Genomic DNA, 23,156 nt, shown 5'->3' with positions numbered 1-23,156 from the left:
TTTCATCGAATATTTTGAATTTATTTCAACTTGAATACGAATGTTTATACATGTTTTATTTTAGTTGATTTTACCATCAGTGACTGAGACTAGTATTTTTTTGTGACTGATTATAAATGTGTTTGGGTGTATCAGAACTGGACCAGGAAAAGCTGAGTTTGTCTCTGAAGGGCATCGAGGACCGTTTGGTGGAGGAATACAAGAACAGCGTCAGCTACAAAAAGACCAAAAGCGAGTTGGAGCGAATCGTTCAGGGACAGGACTACAGCACAAAACCTAAATCCAGAACCATCACCTACAGCACGGCCTTCTGCCACCAGTTCCACTGGGTCCTCAAGAGAACCTTCAGGAACCTCATGCTGAACCCACAGACCTCATTCGCTCAGGTCAGCACCACCATCTATATCAGGCATTCACAGATGTTTTTATCAGCGATTTTAAAATAATATTTCAATAACTGAACAACATGGGGATCACATGACTCTTTCATAAGCCAAGAAACACATTAGCTGAGCTCCGTGTATATAACCCGTCGTTTTCAGTTGTTCGATTTATTTTCTTACATTTGGGGTGGTTTTTTCGTTTGTTGTTGGTCTGGAGATGTCACGCAGTCGGAAACTCACTTACTGTATCTTTCACCATCATCCTCGCCAATTAAGAAGAAAACTAAACCAGCAGCCACAGCGGGCCGAGACATGGAAGACAATATGGCGGTCACTATAAAGCAATTTGACGACATTTTGAAAACTGAATTAGCAGCAATGTGCACCGAATTCGCCTCTCACTTGACTACAATCCAGAATATGTGCTCTAAAGTTGACTTTTTTTAATCGGTGAGCAGAAAAAAGTGATCAACGAACACACTATGCGTCTGGATGCCCTCGAGCAGCAGGTGACTGATTTACAAGACTGCTGCAGACTCCGTAATCTCCACCTGCTGGGACTACCTGAAGGCGCCGAGAAGGATGACCCGATTGGCTTTCTGAAACGGTCACTGCCAATCTGGATCCCATCACTTGCGGGCAGAGATATCGAGATTGAGCGTGCGCATCGAGTTTACTCCAGAGCTTCAACGGATCACTCCAAACCGCAAGTGTTTCTCTTCAAACTGTTACGCCACAATGACATGAATTTGATTCTAAATGAAGCAAGATGCTTCATTTACTTCAGTACAATATAGAAGGAACTGAAAGAGACAGGACTGCAGACCTTTCTTAAGTATCCAGCTATGCTGAAGATCATCATGAAACACGGCGAGACCAAACTAATGCACTCTCCGGACGAACCTCGTCAATTTCTGAGCTCCATTCCCGCTCCTCATTCTCCTGGCATGGACGTGGCATAAGGGTTTGATAATACCGAGTGACTCGTCTTTTGATTTACTGATCTAGAACTTCATGGGACAATCGGTTACTGGCAGTTCTTCATGTAAGCTAGGAAACTTGGTATCACTAATGTACAGTTTTCAATGTACAAGATCCAATTATTTATGTTTCCTCGTTATAGAGTATACAAAGTACACTTTTTTTTTTTTTTTTTTTACTCGTGTAAATTCGAAGTTATGCTATTCTCTTATAATAGGGCTAATGGCGGTGTTCTAAAGAATTGTACTGGTTGTCATGTTACTGTCACTGATTAAGACCGGGGAGGGCGGCAGCCTGGGGTTTTCACCCCAGTCTGTAAAAGTTTTATGGGATGGGTTTTCTTTGTTAATTGGTTTTTAAAGGCAGACTTGAGAATTCATTTGCAGTGGTATTACTTTCTCTCTTTTATTCAGTTCACTAATTTGTTTGTTAGTAGGGACTGAAATTAATATACTAAGTTGTAATGTCAATTATTTAGATGGCCCCCATAAACGCACAGGTTTTTTAGAACTATTGCGACAAAAAAAGGTTAAGAAACGGAAGCTCATTTGTGGAAGGATGATGTTCATAGAAGCAATAAGAGGCAATCACATAATCCTCAAAGGACCCAGGTCATCGGATGATCCATTGGAAATTGCTGCATGGATTTTGTCTGTCCCCTTTTGAAGTGCTTCTGTATGCATGTGTCACCTTCCCCATATTGCAGTTTGTGTCCACACTTTTTCTTCTTTTTTGGGAGTGCTCTGCATTTTCTCTTTTCTGGTCTCAGCTCTCTCGTGATGTGTCATCCTATTCTTCCTGGATGGCTTTTCTGGATTGTCTCTGTCTCCACAACAAAGGAACTTTTAACTGCTCTCACTGCTGCATGATTTTGTCATTGTTATTAATTTAGTATGGTAATTTTGCTGGTGATATAAACTTAAAGGGATAGTTCACCGAAAAATGAAAATTTGATGTTTATCTGCTTACCTCCAGGGCATCCAAGATGTAGGTGACTTTGTTTCTTCAGTAGAACACAAACGAAGATTTTTAACTCAAACCGTTGCAGTCATATAATATCAGTCGATGGTATATGCTTTGAGAAAAAAAAAACATACACAGACAAAACCAAATTAAACCCTGCGGCTCGTGGCGATACTAAAGACACAAAACGATCAGTCTGTGCAAGAAACTGAACATTATCGTTTTTTACCTCTGATCCGCCGCTCAGTCCAACTGTCCTGAGCTCGTTCACACAACAGCCGACACATGACCACCACCTATCTCTCAAATGGACCATTGGCACTCCTAATTGAGATTGTAGATAGTGTCAATGGTCCATTTGAGAGATAACTGGTAATGCACTTATAAGTCTGCGATCCTCCATAAAGCAAGAAGATTAATGTCAAAACTAAATATATATGTGAAAAGAATATACGGGTTTCTATATAAATAAATGATAAATGAATGAAGTTTTACATTGAAGGTGATATTTTTATATTAATCTGAGATTGTTTCTCCAGATCGGGGTGGTGATTTTCCTGGCTCTGGTTGTTGGAGCCATATTTTTTGGAGTGGAGGACAATTTGAGCGGCATTCAGAACAGGTATAAAAAAACACATTCACCCAGACTTCCGGTTGGGCAATGAAGCAATATGGCGTATTAAGCTGTGAGCTCCCCAGTTTAGTATACAGTGAATCAGCAAAAACTGAGGAAAAACCCACCCACTCTGATGAATAGCCCCCCCCCCACACAGTTTATTAGGTCTATACAAATATAATATTTGTTAAATAATTGTTTAATCTATTGGAACACAATTACAAAACTATTATAGCATCTCAAATAACTAAAATACATAAAATGTGTTTTTGCACAATTCTTGATGAGTTTGATTGACAGCTGTGTTAGGCAATTTGATGTTATCCAGGCTGTTTCGGGCATGTCGTGCTTGTGAATTTGTGCGTTCAACCATTCAGTTAGCTTGTAATTTGCAGTTGTGTGTTAGTAAATGTTAGCAAAACAGCAGCAATGCATAATTCTGTAAAAAATTACTTTTAAAAACTCGCACTGATGAGCGAAAGAATCATTTATCAACCCACAATCGCAGGCTAATCCGGTTCATTATGTAAAGCTGAGAACACATTACTGTCAGGCCGATTATGAATGTCATTTAAACTGAATGTTTTCTGTGTTTTCAGTCTGTTTAAAGTTGTGTAGTGTGCGGTGTCTCAAGACTTTAAGACCAGCTGTTGCCAGTCGTCCTCACAAAGATTATTTTTATATAAATGTTGTGACTGACACTGGTGATTATGTTTGAAATGGAGAAATTAACATACATTCTGAGGATGAGAAAATGTGCTTTTTTTTACAAAGACTGTGAAAACACACACATTCACACACGTTGATGCAATGACGTTCAGTTAGTATTTCAGTATTTCTGTGAGATGAATCATTTCTGCTTGAATTAGAAGGGATTCAGTGTTCAGGTCTGATGAACAGAAGCTGTCGCGTCCTTTTGTATCTCTTTAGTCATGGTGTTTTTAAATATAATTTGCCGAAAATATTGTGTTGCGACTTTCTCATATATATTAAAAAAAATACTCCTAATGGTTGTCCACTAAGAATAATTTGTGTATGTTTCAGGAGGGGTGCGCTCTTCTTCATCACCACCAATCAATGTTTCAGCTCTATTTCCTCAGCTGAACTCTTCATCACTGAGAGGAAACTGTTTGTGTTAGTAAACACACACACACACACACACACACACACACACTAGAGTTGGGAATCAAAAATTTAAGTTCTTGACAAGAAGTCTGAAGTTATCCTAACTTTGAGAAGTTATATACGATGATTCTTAAGAAGATTCTTTTCAAGAATTGAATTCTTCTTAATTTTGTTTCTTAAAGGCACAGCATGTATTTTCTTGCCACTAGAGGGCACATATTAAAAAAACAGCACTGGAATAGCTGCGACGGAGCACGGAATGAAGCGATTTATCATCTTCACCTCCACTTGTTCATGGGAGTTGTCTTTGCTGAGAGAACCAGCTGCAAATGGTAGAATAACGACTAAGAGAAACAAGGGAGTTGCTTGCTAGATGTTGCAACTATTATTTACACATTTGTCCACGAGACTGTGTTGCCTTGGTTTCTACGGCAGTTAAGTCAAGTCAAGTCAAGTCACCTTTATTTATATAGCGCTTTTTACAATGCAAATTGTGTCAAAGCACTGCACAATATCACAAAAGGAAAATAATGTGTCAATAAGTTTAAATAGTGTCTTTGCAATAAGGTCGGCGATATCGCTGGAAATGAAGCGTCCCCAACTAAGCAAGCCAGAGGCGACAGCGGCAAGGAACCAAAACTCCATCGGTGATAGAATGGAGAAAAAAACCTTGGGAGAAACCAGGCTCAGTCGGGGGGCCAATTCTCCTCTGGCCAACAAACCAGTAGTTCAGTTCCAAACCGCAGCAAGTCAGATTGAATGGGCTCAGCTGGTTCCAGTGGTCTTTTCCGATGGCTGTCTAAGTGGTGGGGTCCTCAATGGGGATCTGTCTCTGGCGTTCATCCAGGTGTTTGGCCTCTGCCTACGATCAGGGACACATACGTCATCTCCCGGCGCTGATCCTCCATCTCAGGTGTTCGGTCATCTTAGATCATGTAGTGGTTGGATCCAGACTGAAGTTCTGTAATTCCTGGCTACCACGGGATGTTAATCCCGTGGCAGAAACGTAGAGACAAGCAGAGACATGATTAGCGTAGCTGCTGTTCCATCTAAGCAAAAATAAATTGTTCAACCCAAGCTAAAGAATAATAATAATGTACATTTGATCAGATATAACTGCAGTACAAGATTATAAAATGCATTATGTGTATGCTTGACTAAAGAGATATGTCTTTAATCTAGATTTAAACAGAGAGAGTGTGTCTGAACCCCGAATGTTATCAGGAAGGCTATTCCAGAGTTTGGGAGCCAAATGTGAAAAAGCTCTACCTCCTTTATTGGACTTTGCTATCCTAGGTACTACCAAAAGTCCAGAGTTTTGCGACCTTAGAGAGCGGGTTGGATTGTAGCGTGGTAGAAGATGAGTTAGGTACGCAGGTGCTAAATCATTTAGGGCCTTATAGGCAAGTAATAATATTTTGTAAATGATACGGAACTTAATAGGTAGCCAGTGCAGAGACTGTAAAATTGGAGTAATATGATCATATTTTCTTGATCTGGTAAGAACTCTAGCCGCTGCATTTTGGACTATCTGTAGCTTGTTTATTGAAGATGCAGGACAACCACCTAACAGTGCATTACAATAGTCCAGTCTAGAGGTCATGAATGCATGAACTAGCTTTTCTGCATCAGAAACAGGTAGCATGCTTCGAAGCTTGGCAATGTTTCTAAGATGGAAGAATGCTGTTTTTGTAACATGGGAAATATGATTTTCAAAGGACAAATTGCTGTCTAAAATAACACCCAGATTTTTGACTTTAGAGGACGTGACAGTGCATCCGTCTAGTTGCAAATTATAATCCACGAGATTCGGTGTACTGTTTTTTGGTCCAATAAGTAATATCTCTGTCTTGTCTGAATTTAGTAGGAGGAAATTATTGGTCATCCAATCTTTTACACTTTTTACACAATCTATTATCTTAGATAGTTGAGAAGTTTCATCTGGTCTTGTTGAGATATATAATTGAGTATCATCAGCATAACAATGAAAACTTATCCCGTGTTTTCTAATAATATTTCCAAGGGGCAACATGTAAATTGAAAATAGCAGAGGACCTAGGACAGATCCTTGTGGTACTCCATACTTTACTGGTGATAATTGAGATGACTCTCCATTTAAATGGACAAAGTGGTAGCGATCGGACAGGTAGGATCTAAACCATCTTAAAGCTTGTCCTTGAATACCAATATATTTTTGTAATCGATCTATGAGTATATTATGGTCTATAGTGTCAAACGCAGCACTAAGATCAAGTAATACTAGCAATGAGGTGCAGCCTTGATCTGAAGCAAGTAGTAAGTCATTCGTAATTTTAACAAGTGCAGTTTCTGTACTATGATTGGGCCTGAAACCTGATTGAAATTCTTCATAGAGATCATTTTTTTTGCAAAAAGGAGCATAGTTGAGTAGACACAACTTTTTCTAAAATTTTTGACATAAACGGAAGATTTGAAATGGGTCTGTAATTTGCCAGTTCATTTGAATCTAGTTGTGGTTTCTTAATAAGAGGCTTAATAACCGCCACCTTGAATGGTTTTGGGACGTGACCTAAATATAACGATGAGTTACAGTTAAAGTGGAAAATGCGTATATGACACCATTTACAGTCAACACAAAGACATGGACCATTTGGCATTTGACATCCCAAACATTTGGGATAATTTTAAGTACACAACTGAACAAAATATACAACAATGTCCTAGTAGTTTTTTGTATGTTATAGCAAAAATCTTACATACTGTGCCTTTTAAGAACAATCTTAAGAAAAAAAAAACTAAGAATATTCCGAATGCTAGGTACACACTAAAAGATTTTAAAAATCGTATAAGATCTTCAAAATGTCAGAGACCACAAACATGAGGACACAAAAATCCTAGATTTAACCGTTTTGCTCCTATAGTGTGTGAGCCGCGATGTGACAAAGACAGCACAACACACACCAACAGATTTTCAACCAGAGTCCCGACTGTGAACACGGCAAATCTAGCAAAATCTCTGGAGATGTGAGGATAAACAAGATTATTTTATTTTTATTGCAATTTAGAACAAAGAACAGACAAGGGCAATAACATAAAATACAATAAATAAAATAAATATTACAATAAAGAATATTACATTTCCTTAAACAAGTATAAATAATTACAAATAATTCAAAGAATATGTTTAAGGCTTTAAAGTCCCAGTCTTTGGTAATGGCAGGAAGAAATTGCAATGATGGTGTCCAAATCCTTTTGTGCTGCGCCATGACTGTGTTTGATATGCTTCTGTCTTCTGTCAGTTCGCTTTCTGATTGGATATTGTTTCGTTTCATGTGATTAATCTCAACATCGTATGCGCCTTTGTCCTCGGGGTTTCCCCACACATCAGGATTTCTGATCGTAAATGTTGAATATTTACGCCTCTGACGTTCTTCCGAGCAGATTCAGTCACACCTCACACCACAGGAAAATCTGACAAGATAATCTTTAGATCCACCGAGATAATCGGGGAACATTACCTAGGATTGTCGGCCCAAAATCAGCCCGATTATCTTGTGGTGTGTACCCAGCATAAGAAGAATTTTTGGGAATACAAAATATTATTCACTTTTTTTCTTAAGTTAGAAAATAAGAAAATGGCAGTTAAGAAGAAATTTCTTAAGATTCTTTCTTTTCAAAAAATACGGAATTATTTTCATGATGTTTGGTTTCATGTTTTTCTTTTCATAATCTCTTTCAGGAAGCAAAACTACATTTTATTGTAGATTTATAATTGTTATAAAATGTTAAAATTGTTCTGATCCACATGGCATCATCCACATCCCATAAGGGGGGTGAAATACACTTATGCAAAATAATAATTTTCGCTTATAGTGGGTTTTTGTGTGATCAAATAGGCTGAAAAGGCCATTATTTAATTATCATTATTAGAAATATTAGTAAAAAAAATATGTAATGTAAAAATTATTTTTATTTCTAATATAGATAATGATAATGTTCATTTGTAATTTATATATAAAATAAGAAAATAATGATATTAAATGTTTATCATCATTACAGTTCAACTCACAATCTCAATATCTAATTAAATAATATATAATATAATTTTTGACTCTTGAATTGTACCGCTGTAGTTGCCAAGCAACATTACAACTAAGATTCAGCTAAAGAAAGAATTTTGGAAGTTCAAGAATGTTCATAAGAAAGCAATTCTTGAAAAATTAAGAAATGTGAAATATGTTCTTAAGAACATCTTTTATTCCCTACTTGACTCAAATTGAGCAGAAAGTTGCATAAAAGCAATGCATTATATTATTGCGTTCGTCCATAAAATGTAGTTAATTGCTTTTATGGAAAGTAATGCATTGCTACTTTTGCATTGCTTTTTGTCATCTGAGCTGGGCTTATTTATTTTTAATAACAAAACCCCAAAAGTTATATTTTTGGCACCTGTAAAGGCCCTTTCACACCAAAAGTGAAATAAATAAAATTAATTGGCTCTGTTCCTCACTCTCAGTTTCTCTCAACACGGGGACAGGAGAGCTGTCAGTGAATAAATGCGAGAACACTTGCCTTACTTTTTTGAAAAAGAGAGATTTTCTTGTACGTTTAGAAAGTAATGTTACTTTACTAGTTACTTGAAAAAAGTAATCTGCTTGCATACCTCGCGTTACTTGCATTACCGCCAACACTGCTGCATTGTAACATTATTGATCATTGGTTTCACTTTAGAAGAATTGTGCACAATCCTAGTACTGTAGTATAGTGTTATGTTGTAATGCTTTATTGCAACAATTAATTTAAAATCACCCACTGAAGAACATTTTACCTCTGGGGATTTAAGACAAATTTAAAGTTATTTATAACATTATTTTATATAGTTATATTTTTTCCACAAATTTGAATTCTTATGTTTTGCATCTTGAGATTAAGAATAATTGTCAAGAATGTGATCTCTGATGTTTTATGTGCAGTCACTGTGGTAATTGTTATTTGAATATTTGATTGATTGATTGATGATGTTGTTATGGTGGGTGTGTCCTCAGGCACGAGTACATCAGCGGATACTACAGAGTGTCAGTGTACTTCCTGTCCAAGGTCCTGTGTGATATCCTGTTTCTGCGCACCATCCCTGGCATCGTCTTCAGCTGCGTGGTGTACTGGATGATCGGTCAGACTCACGCCGTCATCACATCATTCTTGTTTGTGTGATATCACACATGTGGTCTCATGTCTGATGTGTTTGTGTTTCCTGTGCAGGACTGAAGGCGTCAGTGGAGACATTCTTCATCTTCTCGTTCTCCATCGTTCTGGTGTCGTACACAGCCACGTCCATGACTCTGGCCATCTCTGCTGATCAGACGGTGGTGGCCATCGCTAACATCTTCCTGACCATCAGCTTTGTGATTATGATGGTAAATGAACTCATGCACACGTTCAAGCACTAGTAATAAAGCACATGAGGCTGAGTCTACCATGGTTTATAAGTATAGTAGTCAACATTTGAAGTGGATCAAAAATTCATCAAAGTTGTCCTAAGACAAGAACGCAGTTTAGTTTTAGGACAACTTTGATGAAAGGTTTTGATCCACTTCAAATGTTGACAACTATATTTGCAATAAAGAATGTAAATATAGCTGCAGGCAGCAATGAGGAGCAAACCAAACACAACGAGTAATTAAAGACTTTTATGGTGATTTTAGTCAAACTACCTGAAAAGTCATAAATTCAATCATTACTGGTATGATTTCACTTTTGACCAATGGGTGGCGCTGTTGTAAAATTGATGTAGTATGCTCAGTTTGACACACATACTGTAAAGGTGTCAGTAGGTCAAAGATTTGCAGAGATACATCCTCAGATGCAGTTTGGCATCGTATCAACAAATTTGTTAACGCAGTAAACAAAAACTGTTTCGCCTACAAAATCCATAACTCTTTGCCAGCATTTTCTGAAGATGATTTGGGTCGAATTTAGTGAGAATTTGACCAACGGTCTAGGAGGAGTTTGAAAATTATGGTTTAAAAATGAATCAAAATGGCAGACAGGACGTTTGTCTGATTATGGCATAACTGGTATCGATGCTCTCTACATGATCCAAGGAATCTAACAATACCAGTCTAATCAAAGGTTATTAGTAGGGCTAACCGCGACTACAGATCTTCTTGGTTGACTAATAGTCGTTAATTTGAAGAATTAGTCGACTAATCGCACATTTATTAATAAACCATTTAAATCATAATAATGAGGATTTAACTTCTTACATGGCTTAATAGGCGCTCAAGTGCATGCATAAAGCTTGCCACAGCGAACCAGCAGAAGCTAATGATTATGAATGTATCAGGAAGAAAACAGTAAGGAGGCTGCATTAACATTTTAATTATGTATTGATATAGTAGTGCTTTCTTTGTTCTCGGTTTAAGAGATGAAGTCGGCGACACTGACTCATCATCTCTGCAGTAGTGATGCACCTGTATGCATGTTTCATACGGATTACATAATGTGAGAAAGTACACATTTCATTCTCTATAGATATAGTTATTTTTCATGCCTGTAAGGCAAGTATACACAGAGTTTCGGAGTTTCGCGCTCAAGATGGCAGAAAGCTCATTCTGTTTGGTTTCATTATTTTACAAAAGCACAACGTTTCGTTGTTATTGTGAGCACACACAAATAAACGTAGAGTCTTTACTGATTTGAAAGATGTATTACACTGTATGACCAAAAATGAGGAGTATTTTAGGAGTAAATGAGCACATCGGTGCCTCCATCTGTCCTGCAGTTAGCGCGCTACTTTTGACACTCCACACAGACACTTGAACAGAGCGCACTTTTCTAGGTCAACATTAGATTGAGCGGCAATGTAAAGTTGCAAATACTTACATATTTCAGATGAAATGATAGGCGAGTGTTTAGATGTACTGTATTATCACATAGACCAGCCATTAACGATCTGTCCGTCACAAATTGCATGACTTCACCTGTGGGATTTTTTTTTTCTGCGACTAATAAAATTTTGGTCGACCAAGCCTCTTCTCGTCAACTATTAGGGGGGCAGCCCTAGTTATTAGCGTTTTTTTTAAAACAAGGTGGCACTGCCACAAAACCTTTTGAGTACCTTCAGGGCATGGTGCCGAAAACATATATTAACCAATAACAATACGCCAATGCAATCATAAAATATAGCATTTTTGTCAAAATTCGAAATGGCCAATGACAAAAATAGCCGACATGGGAAATTTGGGTAGAGTTGAGATTCAGACATGCTGCTCTGAATGTAAAGAGACCAGTCTTTTTAGTCCAATCATTCATAAGTTATAAGCAAACATAGTAATTTTCCATGTCTCCTGACAACTAGGTGGTGCTGTGCTGAAGCTGTGCAGGTAGGGACAGGAAAGGAAAGGACAGTTGTATTATGTAGCGTTTTAAAGGCGTCTCATTTAGTGAGATGTTTGAGCTGATTCAGTTTATAAAATGCATGTCATGTTGACATTTATGTTTAGTCTTTGTGTAATATTTATTCCTATGTGTTCAGATCTTCTCAGGGCTGCTGGTGAATCTCCCCAGTGTGGCTGACTGGATGAACTGGCTGAAGTATCTTAGTATTCCTCGTTATGGTCTCACTGTGAGTTTTAATGTGTCCATGTTCGGCTGGAGTGTTTGATTTGAATGAAGTCTACTTATAATGGAAAGTCTGTACAAAAAGTACATTTTGTGATGATCACTGAAAAACTATAATATAATTTTATTTATATATATATATATATATATATGTATGTATATGTGTGTGTGTATGTATATATGTATGTGTATGCATATATGTATATGTGTGTGTGTGTGTGTGTGTCTGTGTGTATATATACACACAGACAATAAATCAGCTACAAAATTGCTACACCTTTCACATTACAATAAAAATAACTATATATAATAATGTTGATGATAAATGTTGCTTTAGCAACTATCAGAAATGTTTTTGTAAGTGGTGTTTGTATGTTTTTATTAGTATTAAAAGAATGCATTTTTATTGTTTTAGTGTAACTATAATAACAATGAAAAACACTGTTTTGTTCAATGCAGAACAGATAACAGTGTTTATTTCATTGATGATGATTTTATTTTTATTTTTTTTGCAGGCTGTGGAAATCAATGAGTTCACTGGCCTCATCTTCTGTGACACAAGGAATATGACCAGAATAGGAAGACAAGTGTGAGTATGAAGCTGCATGCAAGTAATCAACAGAGTCATTATAGCGAACAAAAGCCATAAAAAGCATTTGTTACTTGAAATTAAAAATGTTAATTAAAGGACGTTATTTTAGGTAGTTGCTGATCCTACATCTCATTTTCATTTAGTTACTTTCATTAAACAGAATACAACAGAGTTTCTTTGAGGGGTCAACTTTTGTACAGTAAAGGCCCTGATGTACTTCAAACGAAATCGAAGAACGAGCTGATATGATGTCATTTCAAACAAATTCAGGCCGAAACGTAGTTCGTTTTGAGTTCATTTTGGCAGTTCGATACAGCTCACCAAAGCGAACTTAAGCATTTAATTCCTAGAAAGAAATTGCAATGAAGCTTGGTGTCGACGACCCAGAGTTATGCAAAAAGCGACGTAGATAAACATCAGATGCAAGGTTTCCAAAGCCATGAAAGGAAAGAGTAAAGATATACGTTTACATTAATCTACACCCCGCCTCCAGCAGCGCGGGGGTGTCATAATGTTCAAAAACAGTATACCGTCGCTCAGCCTTTTCTAAATTCTTTTTGCTCCCAAACGAAGAATGAAAACGAACTTTGTTTGAAATATATCGGGGCCTTTAGACGTAAAGGTCCACTGAAGTGCTTTGAAACACAGAATTCATTTCAAATGAAACTGGAAGACAAGGCTAGACATATCAAGCAGTCTTTTTGCACTTTTAGCACTTTTTAAAATAGCTAATAGCATTTTGTTTACATCAAGGTTTGGGCCAGAGCCGTTGAGCTCGGTAAAGCCGTATTTGACTGTGTAAAACAGCCATAATCTCATCCATATTCATATGGGTCCGATGCGTTTTGTGCAGCTTCAACATCTATTTGTAGTGTAGGGGGAGGGATGCTTTGGATTCTAGAGCGCATTTAATTGGGCAGAAAGTTTGATGAGGAGCTGAAGTATTGGCGGAAGTGAGAGACTGTACGTCTTGAATGCTTATATCTTGTAAACGCAAACTTTGTTATTGTTTCCGAGCATATAAGCTTAACCGTATGGTTAACATATTCATGCTAAAAGCCAAAAAACTACATTTCATGGGAACTTTAAGAGCCGTTTACACCAAGAACAATAACTATACAGATAACCATAGTAGCATACACACCAGCGGATGATGTATCATCTGTTTATTCTAGTTTATTATGATTATGGCAAAAATGATAATCACGATTATTTTGGTAATCATGATTATTTAACACGATTATGAGTGGGCCACATGACCAAAACTTTATCTGAGTGATTTATTTAAAGATCGTGATATATCAAATATGTATTTTCTGTAAATAAGGTTGCTATGACATCTACATTTTAGAGACCAGCGAAATTTCACAATTCTCAATACCACAGCCAGGTAACTATTTTTAGTAAAAACAAACAAACAAAAAATGTCCTCAATTATTAAAAATAAATAAAATGTAAGTAATAAAAACATGCTAACAACATGTTGATCATATTAAAAACACATTAACAACATGAAACATGCTAGCAACATCCTGTTAGAAGCACATTAGCAACCTGCTAATCATGTTAAAACATGTTGACAACATGTTAACCATGCTAGAAATATGTTAACATGCTAATCATGCTAGAAACATTTTAATGTGCCAATCATGCTAACAACATGCTAGCAACATGTTATAAACATGCCTGCTGTAATCATGTTAGAAAAATGTTAGCAACATGCTAATCATGGTAAAAGCATGTTAGCAACATGCTAACATGTTAATTATGCTAAAAAGAGGTTAGCATGCTAGCAACCTGCTGATCATGTTAAAAACACGCTAACATGTTAAACATGCTAACAAATTGCTAGCAATATGTATCTAATTGATCTATAATTTCAAACATCAAGCTTTTATAATGGCTTCAAACTTTCAGGTTAGGCTTTCTCAAGCCAACCTCAAAGTTTAACAAATTTTGATCTAATTTAAGTTGATGTACTTCAGTAAAACTGAAATAAAAATAGAAGTGTAAGTCTAAGTATATATTTAACCATTTAGACATTTAAAAACAATACAAATGACAAATTCACACAACAAATTTAAGTAAAATGAACATGAAAACAGAATATAGGGATATGTGTCAATTGCTGCTGATGAAACACACCTGAGCAGCTAATCAAGGCCTGAAGCTTGAAACTGACAGCTGCAGATGAAAGACAGCTGTGTGTTTGAGCAGGTTTGTATGCTGTTGCATGAGTTTCACAGGCTTTAGTGAAATGGAGACGTCAAAATAAAGTGATCCTGTCCAAATAAGTCCAAAGTCTGTCCACAGGAATACACATGCACACAGTCTCCTTTGTGCCAAAATGACTTTCTTCAACAACACAGTTACATGTATCAAACTAACATGCAATGACTTTTGATGCAATTGCAGCTGTTCGACCGGTGAGGACTTTCTGAGCGAACAGGGCATTGATTATTCAACATGGGGTTTGTGGCAGAATCATTTGGCTCTGGGAATCATGACCCTCATCTTCCTCATCATCGCTTACCTCAAGCTGCGCTTCATCAAGAAATTCACCTAAACACAAGCTCTTTGGTAAAGTGTCCATCAGATGCACACAGAATAGGTTTTGCCTACTCTTTTATGAGTACTGTGAATTTGGCCATACATTTAGCCATACTTCGTTTGTCACATACTGTTAATCACCTACTATATATTAGGGAGGCATGCGATTTAAGATGCAGCCATCGATGAGATTCCCACTCAAACAGTAATCATATGCATAAGTAAATCATACAAATACTGATCCAATCATCCTGCAGACAGAGATGAACATGTAAAGCATTGACTCTGCTTATGGGTTTATTGTTCTCATAGGGTTTTAAGACCCAATAATTTCTGTCACAATTACTACCCCCCCCACCCCCCTTTTTTGTCCTCAGTGCAGTACTGTAAATAAAATATTTGAATACAAATTTGAAATATGATGTACATTGTTATAACAATTATTTAACAAATACTTTAAACCTCTATAAACACCTGTGCCAGCTATTTTTTCCCCCACTTTTTAAATAGTTAAATACAGTCCTGATGTTTATCCTGCTGATGCTGAGACACCCATCAAACTACCATCACCAACATCTACAACTTGCACTCATCCTTTATTACAAGTCATTTTAGTTTTGATAATTATTAAATGATCATTTGTGTTTGAACAGACTGAGCACCATGTAGATGAACAGCGACACACAGATACAGGCGGCTGAAGAGCCACACCACCTCACTCTTCTGCTGCATGTTCTTGAAGGTGGCGAACATGTCACCTTTAAGGGAAACCAGACCCTCGGAAACAAGTCATGCATTTCCCATTTACAACAGTAAATGATGTACACTTTCCTACTAGCTTAACCCTTTACATCCCTTTTTTTCTTATTTAGCATTTTTATATGCTGTGCTATATTTTAGTAATTTAGGGTTTTCTTTATATTTATATAAAGGAACAGACATTTAATTTTTTTTTTATCAAAATCATTGCTAGGGACAATTTTGTGATCACTGGATATTGTTAGGGAGATGTCATAGCATCTCTATTAAATTCTGCATCCCTTGAAAATCATAACAATGTCCGACTTTGGTTACTACAGTTCTCTCCTATGAAGAGGTCAAACAGATTAATCGGTTAATTTTAATTTCACAAAGTTTATTGATGTAATTATAATATAAATCAGACACCGAAGATTCTTTCACTTGTTTTGGCAATGAACCCACACAGAGAAATTTTGGTCAGTTTTTTTTAAAATGTTCATCCAATTTTATTTTGCAAGTGACTTTTCTTTCTGTTTTAAAGATGTTTTCTTTGGATTGTTTGAGAATGTAGGAGAATACAAGAAAAAATATGAAGGAGCACAATTATTTTCAACATAATAATCAGAAATGTTTGTTGATCAGTAAATCAGTATATTAGAATGATTTCTGAAGATCATGTGACACTGAAGACTGTAGTAATGATGCTGAAAATACAGATTTGGTCACAGGAATAAATTACATTTTACAGTAAATTCACATTTGAATGAATAGATGAATAGAAAAAAGCTATTTGAATTGTAATAATACCTCACTATTTTTGACTGTATTTTTGACCAAATAAATGCAGCCTTGGTGAGCAGAAGATAATTCTTTAATAAAACATTTAAAAAAAAAAAAGATTCCAAACTGTTTCATGTATGCAAATGACCAACAAAATGACATTGTATCAACATGTTGGAGAAGGACACATGTTTGTTGTTAGGGCCGGAGAAGAATTCTGTATAATCCTGCAGAACGGCATGTTATTTCTGTCAGAATTTTAACTGTATAAATAAAGCTTCATAAAAGGGAGGGGTCATATAGATTCGGAACAACATGGGACTGAGAAAATAACAGAATTTTAATTCTTGCTAAAATTTCCCATTAATGAAAGCTTTGTAATTATTGAAGTCAGTTCCTACCTTTAATTTGCCATCAAAAGACATCGCCGATATGAACATCAATAGCAGTCTCATATGTGAAGCTAAAGCACTTTTGCCATAAATATCATAAATTGAAATGTAAAACAAATGTAAATGGATAACACAAGTGCAGTGTGCACTACCTTGTAAACAGATTCCCTGAAGCATCAAGCTACCAACAGATTATCGGTTAATTGATTTATTACGTGGTTTTCACCTAAACAGAAGCCTTGTATTGAGTTCATTTGTGCATGCCATTTCACCATTATTCAATGTTTCTGTTCTGGACAAATCAGGACAGGACATTTTTATTTAGGACTGCTGGCACCTCGCTTTCCAAATCTGAGATATTTGTTTCTCTTCATGGCTGTTCTTAAGCATTTGTGATTTATACAAGTTTTTTTGTTTTTGGATCTGTCAACTACTTGCGGTGATCCACCTTCTTGCGGCTCACAGAATTTGACAGTTGAGCCCTGAAAGAGCCCAAATCCTGGATAAAGTGGTTGAGTGAACCTGGTGTGGACTTTGTGAAGGAGGATCATGGTATCTGAGACACTGTAGAAGGACAGCTGTCCTGCCCGGTGGTCCAGATACACCCCGATCCGGTGGGACAGGGGTACATTGATCTCCGTCTCCTCGTTGTTGTGCACTAGTGCGTATCTGGATATGGAACAGTCCAGACTCCAGGAGTGCCTGTTGTACCCAAACCCACTGTTGTCTCCTTGCCCAGTTCTGTTGATGTCTTTGTAGGACACTGCGAGGTCGACGCCGTACAGTCCGCTCCAGACGACCTCCCAATAGCAGCGACCTGTCAGACCTTCCTTGCTCAGCACCTGGGCCCACCACTCAAAGCGGTCCGGATGTTCTGGGTATGATTGGGGCTCAATACTGCAAGCCACAGCCTGGTTCTGTTCTGTTAACCGAAGGTTCCTGTGAGCTGTGTTTGGGTCCAGACTCAAGGGAACCAGAACTGGTGGGAAATGAGAAACGGGGTGAAAATGCAAAACCTTACTTTACCCCAAAGTATGCACACTTACTTGGGTCTTCACAACTTGGTAAGCTGTCTTAGTATGTACAACATAACTTAATGTGAATTAAGTATCCTTAGGTAACAAAACCAGTACTAAGGCTAAGCATCTTTAGGGATTGGGATTTTTCCTATTGTACAGTACTTAACCTCATTGTGAATTTTGGGGATTATTTAAAGACTGGAATACACTACACGCTTTTTGCCCTGATTTTCCGTCGATTTATTGTCTGAAAAAGTTGACGCTAGTTGGCGAAAGTCAGAGATAGTCTGCATATTTGATTTCAGAGAAAATGGCATGGTGTATGTTGGTCACAGACTGCTTGATTCCATGCTTCAGGCTATGATTCCATCCAGTTGGAGGATATCATGCGTTTGATATTTTGAGCTGATTTTAGAGCACATATTGTTTTCATTTGTCAACAAGGTACATGTTTCTGTGTGAATTTGTTATGATCGGAGCAACTTAGGATCACACACGAACAGATTTTAAGTCGTTTAGTGTATGATGGCCAGTTTTTCCTCTGTGACAACTACAAAGTCGTTAAGTGTATGAGATGGCCAGTGTTTTAAAATCTGTTTTAAAAGATGTGTAGTGTATTCCATCCTTAAATTTGAACAATAGTGTAGAATGACTTACACTGTATAAAGTCCTCCCTTGTTTTGGGTTCTTGCGGCAGTAAGCTCTTTTCTGCAGTCACTAAAGAGATGTGACAGAACACATTGGTTATTTGGGAATCGGCAGACCTTTTCACAAAAGGTTGGACACATGTAGGATTTTGTAAATCCCAAGTGTTCTGTTGAGTACCCCAAAGACACCACCCTCTGGCCCTCGAAAGCCATTGTCCTGCAGAATTTAACCCCAACTAGAATCAAATACACCTGTCTGCAAATTTCAATTAGTCATCAAGACTTTGATTAGGGTTGGAGCTAAACTCTTTTGGATAGTGAGCCTCGAAAGCCAGATTTGCCCACTACTTTCCTAAAGTGACATAAGATATCATATCGATAAGATATGCGATGAGAGGAAAATTTGTATTTCAATGCTTTTTTGTTCCCCTGAGAAACTCTGAGGTCACTCACAAAACTTTTGCATTTCCTTAAGAAACTTTGCATGGGGTTTTGTGAGGGGAATGCAAAGTTTCTTGGGAGGAATGCATAACATTTTAATGGACAATCTTTGAAATATGAGTTTTCCTCCCATCTCATATTTTTATATTTTTGTCGTCATATCCCTTTATGGTCTTCGGAGGATTCTTAACAGCAGGATTCCTCAAATCTTGCCCTGGAGGGCCAATGTCCTACATAGTTTAGCTACAACCCTAATTAAATACACCTGATGAGCTATAGTTACATTCTACTTTCAACCTCAGCCCACTTACCAGCGGTACATTAAGTTAGCTAAAGATGCTAAAATCCACCAGTTCCTATGTCAGTGACAAATTCTGGGAATCTTTGATTAACAGGTTTGTATAAATCAAGTGAAACAGTCTGTACTTGTTGCTTTTAGATGTATGGAAATTCTAACCACAAAGGTCTAGTCTGAGTAGGACATTAGTGTGACAAATGAGTCTTATACTTTAGACTAAAATTAGTTTGAAGGAAACCACTTTTGTGGACCAAATTTGCTCATCGCCCATCAGTTTTTACCTGCTGAGAATATCCTGGTTGTTTCCAATCTCCAAATGTCCTTTATATGTGCTGTTAATGAGGCGAGGGACTTGATCACTGTGGATTAGTTTTCCGGCTTTGGAAGTCATTACATGTTGGCCAGCGGGACTGGACCTCCTACAGGATTTGGAGATAATCAGGAGAGGAAAGAAGCGATCTACAACACATTTAATATAGGGACTTTAAGCAACGACTGCGAATGGAACAGCTATGATGTAATTCAAGTATTATGAGGAAAATGTTTAGGCAATTATTATTTGCTTCACATCATCTCTAGTCTCAGCTACCTGAGATGTTGTTACTAACAGCATACATATCTTTGTACAAACAGAAAAATCATTAGAATCAGTTTCATTTTAAACCATAACACAGATTAAATAAAAGACTAATGGTAGAATCGTATACTGGTGCAATTACAATGGTATATACCATAAAACTTAACATTTACCAACCTAATCTGTCCCGTTGTAATGACTATGTCAAACCAGCTCTTCTCCTGTAGTAGATGGTTATAGTAGAACCTCATGAAGTAACAGTTAAAGTCGGACACGTGCAATATAACGTCAAAATGCTGTTGCCGTTCCATCAGTGGCTGTTGCTTAAAGTCCCTAATTAATCATTTGGTAGCCATTTTGGTCCAAAGTGTATTGTAGTAAATGGTTTGCTCTGTGATGGGATCAAATAAGCAAGCCTCTGATAACTACATCAGCATTAGCTGAAAGACTTTGATACCATTTGTTGTTCATGAATAATGCAAGCTTTGTTTCTGGATAGTAATAATTCATTTATTCAAACAGTATCTTGGTCTGTTTTCAGCTCGGTGGTGCTTTTACCTGGAGGAAATAGATGTGATCATCAGTGTGTGAAAGCTGCTCCACCTCGGACTGATTTCTCTTCAACTTTGAGATCTCCTGTTCCAGATCTTGCAAATGTCCCTGAATCCGGTTCAACTCTGTGGTCATCTGACTTTGGACCAGCGTAATCATCTCTGTGTGGCTTCTCTGCATAAAGCTGAGCAGTTCGGTGAAGATCCTGTCACCTTCTTCCTCCGTTGCTTGAGTCAAGTTCTGTTAGTGGAAATATAGCAAGCTAAACATTTTTTGTTCTTGTTCTCATTCTTGGTTGAAGTGTGTAATTTTTCTGCACCATAAATGGCACCAAATTGAATGATAGTTTACAAACAGCCCCTTTTCCATCTTCTGTGTTCTTCATCTTTTTGTTCATGGTCACTTTGGGAAGTCAACCAATGGCTTAATTATAGCTTATGCCTATTACTCTGGGATGGAGAAAGTGTTTGGAACATTATTTTACTTTTGAATTTGTCAAAAACGTACCCTCAGTCTGCCTGATGCCTTTTGGATTTCCTTCAGCTCCGCCTCTAGATCCATAAGCATCTGCTTGGACTTTTCCAGCTGCCTCTGGGAATCAGTAGACAATGTCATTCAAGACCCTGTTACATTGTTTCACCTACTGCGGTATCACAAAGACGATTGAGGCATTTTAAGGGTGTCATAACTTGTTGTGCCTGGTGACTGCTCTGGCAACTTGAATTAGGTATGTCTCTCTTATTGTCATTGCCTTTTAATCATTATGTCTTTGTTCAGAAGAGTTTACAAAGAATGTTTTGAGCAACATCAGGCACAGTTGTGGAAGTCCATAATGGCAGTCCCCCTCCAAAATCCTGTTTCAAAGCCTTTCATGAACCAAACTGCACCCAGCCATGCTTTCAAACAATGACTGTTTCTTATTGTCATTGTTTTTAATAATTATGTATTTGTATTGAAGAATTAAATATATTTTCACACAACATGTGCTCTTTAATTGTAAAACCAAGTCCATAACAACAATCGGCCCCACTTTATATTAGGTGGCCTAAACTACTATGTACTTGCATTGAAATGAATCATTTGATACAATGCACTTATTGTGTACATGTTTTTACATTGTACTTATATTTTTTAAAAAATACCAATATGTAATTACATCGGTAATACATTTCTGTAATTAAATTTATAATTACACTGTTGACCTATCCCTTACACCTTAACCCACCCTTAAAACTACCCATACCACCAAACCTGTCCCTAACCTTACCTGTATCCCACCTCAATAGCAGCAAAGTGTTTTGCAATACAATATGACCACAATAAATACATTGTACTTATTTTTTGATGTATGTACATAGTAGGTAAGGCCACCTAATATAAAGTGTGACCCAACAATCCCTCACCAAGATCCCGTTTAACTGCAATGGGCTATTCCCAAATTATTCACCCAACCAGTTAATTGACTGCCATTCAAACATGATTGAAACATGGCTTTCTTGATTTTAATCATTAATGTTTTGTTTGGAGTTTACAAAGTCTTATTTGAGCAACATCTACTCTGTAGTTGTGGATCCAAGTCCATACCAACAATCCCTCATTAAAATCCTATTTGTAAACCAAACTGCAACTGGCTATTCTCAAACATATTCACCCAACCTGTTAAAAATGGTTTGTTTATGCTTTGCATATTAAAAACTTCTACTTCATTGGACTCAAACCGACCCTACCCCACCTTTACCTGTTTCTCTGCTCGTTCTGTAGCAGCCGAGACCATGTCATGTCCTTTGTGGTTGGTGTCCAGCATGCAGAGGCAGCAGATACACTGGTGGTCAGTGCGGCAGTAAACCTCCAGGAGCTTATGATGTTGGGGGCACATCTTTTTTTGGAGCTGTCCAGTGACATCCACCAGTAAGTGTGCTTTCCCAACATTCAGTTCTTTATGCAACCTGAGGTGAGTTTCACAGTAAGACGCCAAACACACCAGACATGTCTTGATGGCTTTCTCTTTCCTATCACTGCAAGAGTCGCACTCCACATCCTCAGCTTGCTCCGTCTGAAGTCCTGTCCTCTCCAGTGCCTCTGCAACACAGGCAACAGATTTGTCCAGATCTGACACAGAAGCATTGGAATCATCCAGATCTGCAACTGGAGCCTCGTATTCTTCTGGATCTGCAGCTGGAGCCTCATATTCTTCCAGATCTGTCCCACATGAGGAATTCTGTTTACACTGAGGGCAGCTGTTTTCCTGCAGGTCCTGGAGGCAAACGGAGCACACGCGTGAGTCCTGTTCATCTGCCATTTGCATGAAGAACAAGGAGCTCGGTGTTAAAGGGACTCTACAAACAGTTTAGTTTCGTTTCATTCTTTTCCTTGTGCGTGTATGTGGGCGGGACTCTCTTATGTGTGTGTGTGGCCACAGATAGCGAGAGACAGAACTGAAGCTTGCTGTAATGTAAAACCTTAACAGAGAGAGACACACGGTTGCTTGCCAGGGTGATGTTACTTTGTGTTTAGCTAAATAATACCGGAATAACCAGCTAGTAAAATGAATTAAAATATTCTACGTGCACAGGAGAGACACTGTACCATCATGTCTCTTTTCCTTTTGACAGCCATTGTGTATTTGCATATGGAACAAAAGTGAGATTTTACATCTTACACTGTTGTTTTTAAACTGGTTTTATTGTTTTGTTTTTGTGTGTGTGTGTGCTTAGTATTCACCTCTAGTGAGTGTGTGTTAGATAAGGTTTATATGTGGGCAGAGTCCAGCTGTCGTGCATTTGTCAAACAGAAACTTGTCTAACCTGTCAAGAGGGACAATAAAACAGTAGGAAGAGCCATAATACGGGCTGTTTCATAAATTTAATGCTTTTTGTTTCATAAGTTTTTCATATGCTCTG

At 37.5% G+C, this 23,156-nt stretch overlaps 1 protein-coding gene and 1 pseudogene across 2 annotated transcripts in view; one reads left to right on the top strand and one right to left on the bottom strand.

Annotated features, from left to right (window-relative positions):
• The window catches only part of LOC306859407 (broad substrate specificity ATP-binding cassette transporter ABCG2-like), a gene marked incomplete at both ends in the record, with an annotated part of 30,507 nt that extends 15,682 nt beyond the window's left edge, over nucleotides 1–14,825 (top strand). The window contains 8 exons of the mRNA XM_079400419.1: nucleotides 136–386; nucleotides 2,867–2,949; nucleotides 3,988–4,077; nucleotides 9,093–9,217; nucleotides 9,307–9,461; nucleotides 11,582–11,671; nucleotides 12,183–12,256; nucleotides 14,675–14,825. Coding sequence (XP_079256545.1) covers nucleotides 136–386; nucleotides 2,867–2,949; nucleotides 3,988–4,077; nucleotides 9,093–9,217; nucleotides 9,307–9,461; nucleotides 11,582–11,671; nucleotides 12,183–12,256; nucleotides 14,675–14,825 — 1,019 coding nt within the window. The remainder of the gene's footprint in view (nucleotides 1–135; nucleotides 387–2,866; nucleotides 2,950–3,987; nucleotides 4,078–9,092; nucleotides 9,218–9,306; nucleotides 9,462–11,581; nucleotides 11,672–12,182; nucleotides 12,257–14,674) is intronic.
• Nucleotides 14,826–16,045: 1,220 nt separating this feature from the next.
• LOC306859619 (tripartite motif-containing protein 16-like) lies at nucleotides 16,046–22,630 on the bottom strand (annotated as a pseudogene). Its single transcript, XR_013786074.1, has 6 exons — nucleotides 21,995–22,630; nucleotides 20,764–20,847; nucleotides 20,263–20,496; nucleotides 19,409–19,546; nucleotides 18,399–18,458; nucleotides 16,046–17,701 (listed from the first exon to the last, which is right to left on the bottom strand). The product of XR_013786074.1 is annotated as a tripartite motif-containing protein 16-like (transcript).
• Between the last annotated feature and the right edge of the window lie 526 nt (nucleotides 22,631–23,156).

This window comes from Barbus barbus (genome assembly GCF_936440315.1).
Source record: "Barbus barbus genome assembly, chromosome: 40".
Classification (NCBI taxonomy): domain Eukaryota; kingdom Metazoa; phylum Chordata; class Actinopteri; order Cypriniformes; family Cyprinidae; genus Barbus; species Barbus barbus.
The sequence above is the reverse complement of the archived record's forward strand: the minus strand, read 5'-3'. Positions and strand labels throughout refer to the sequence as shown.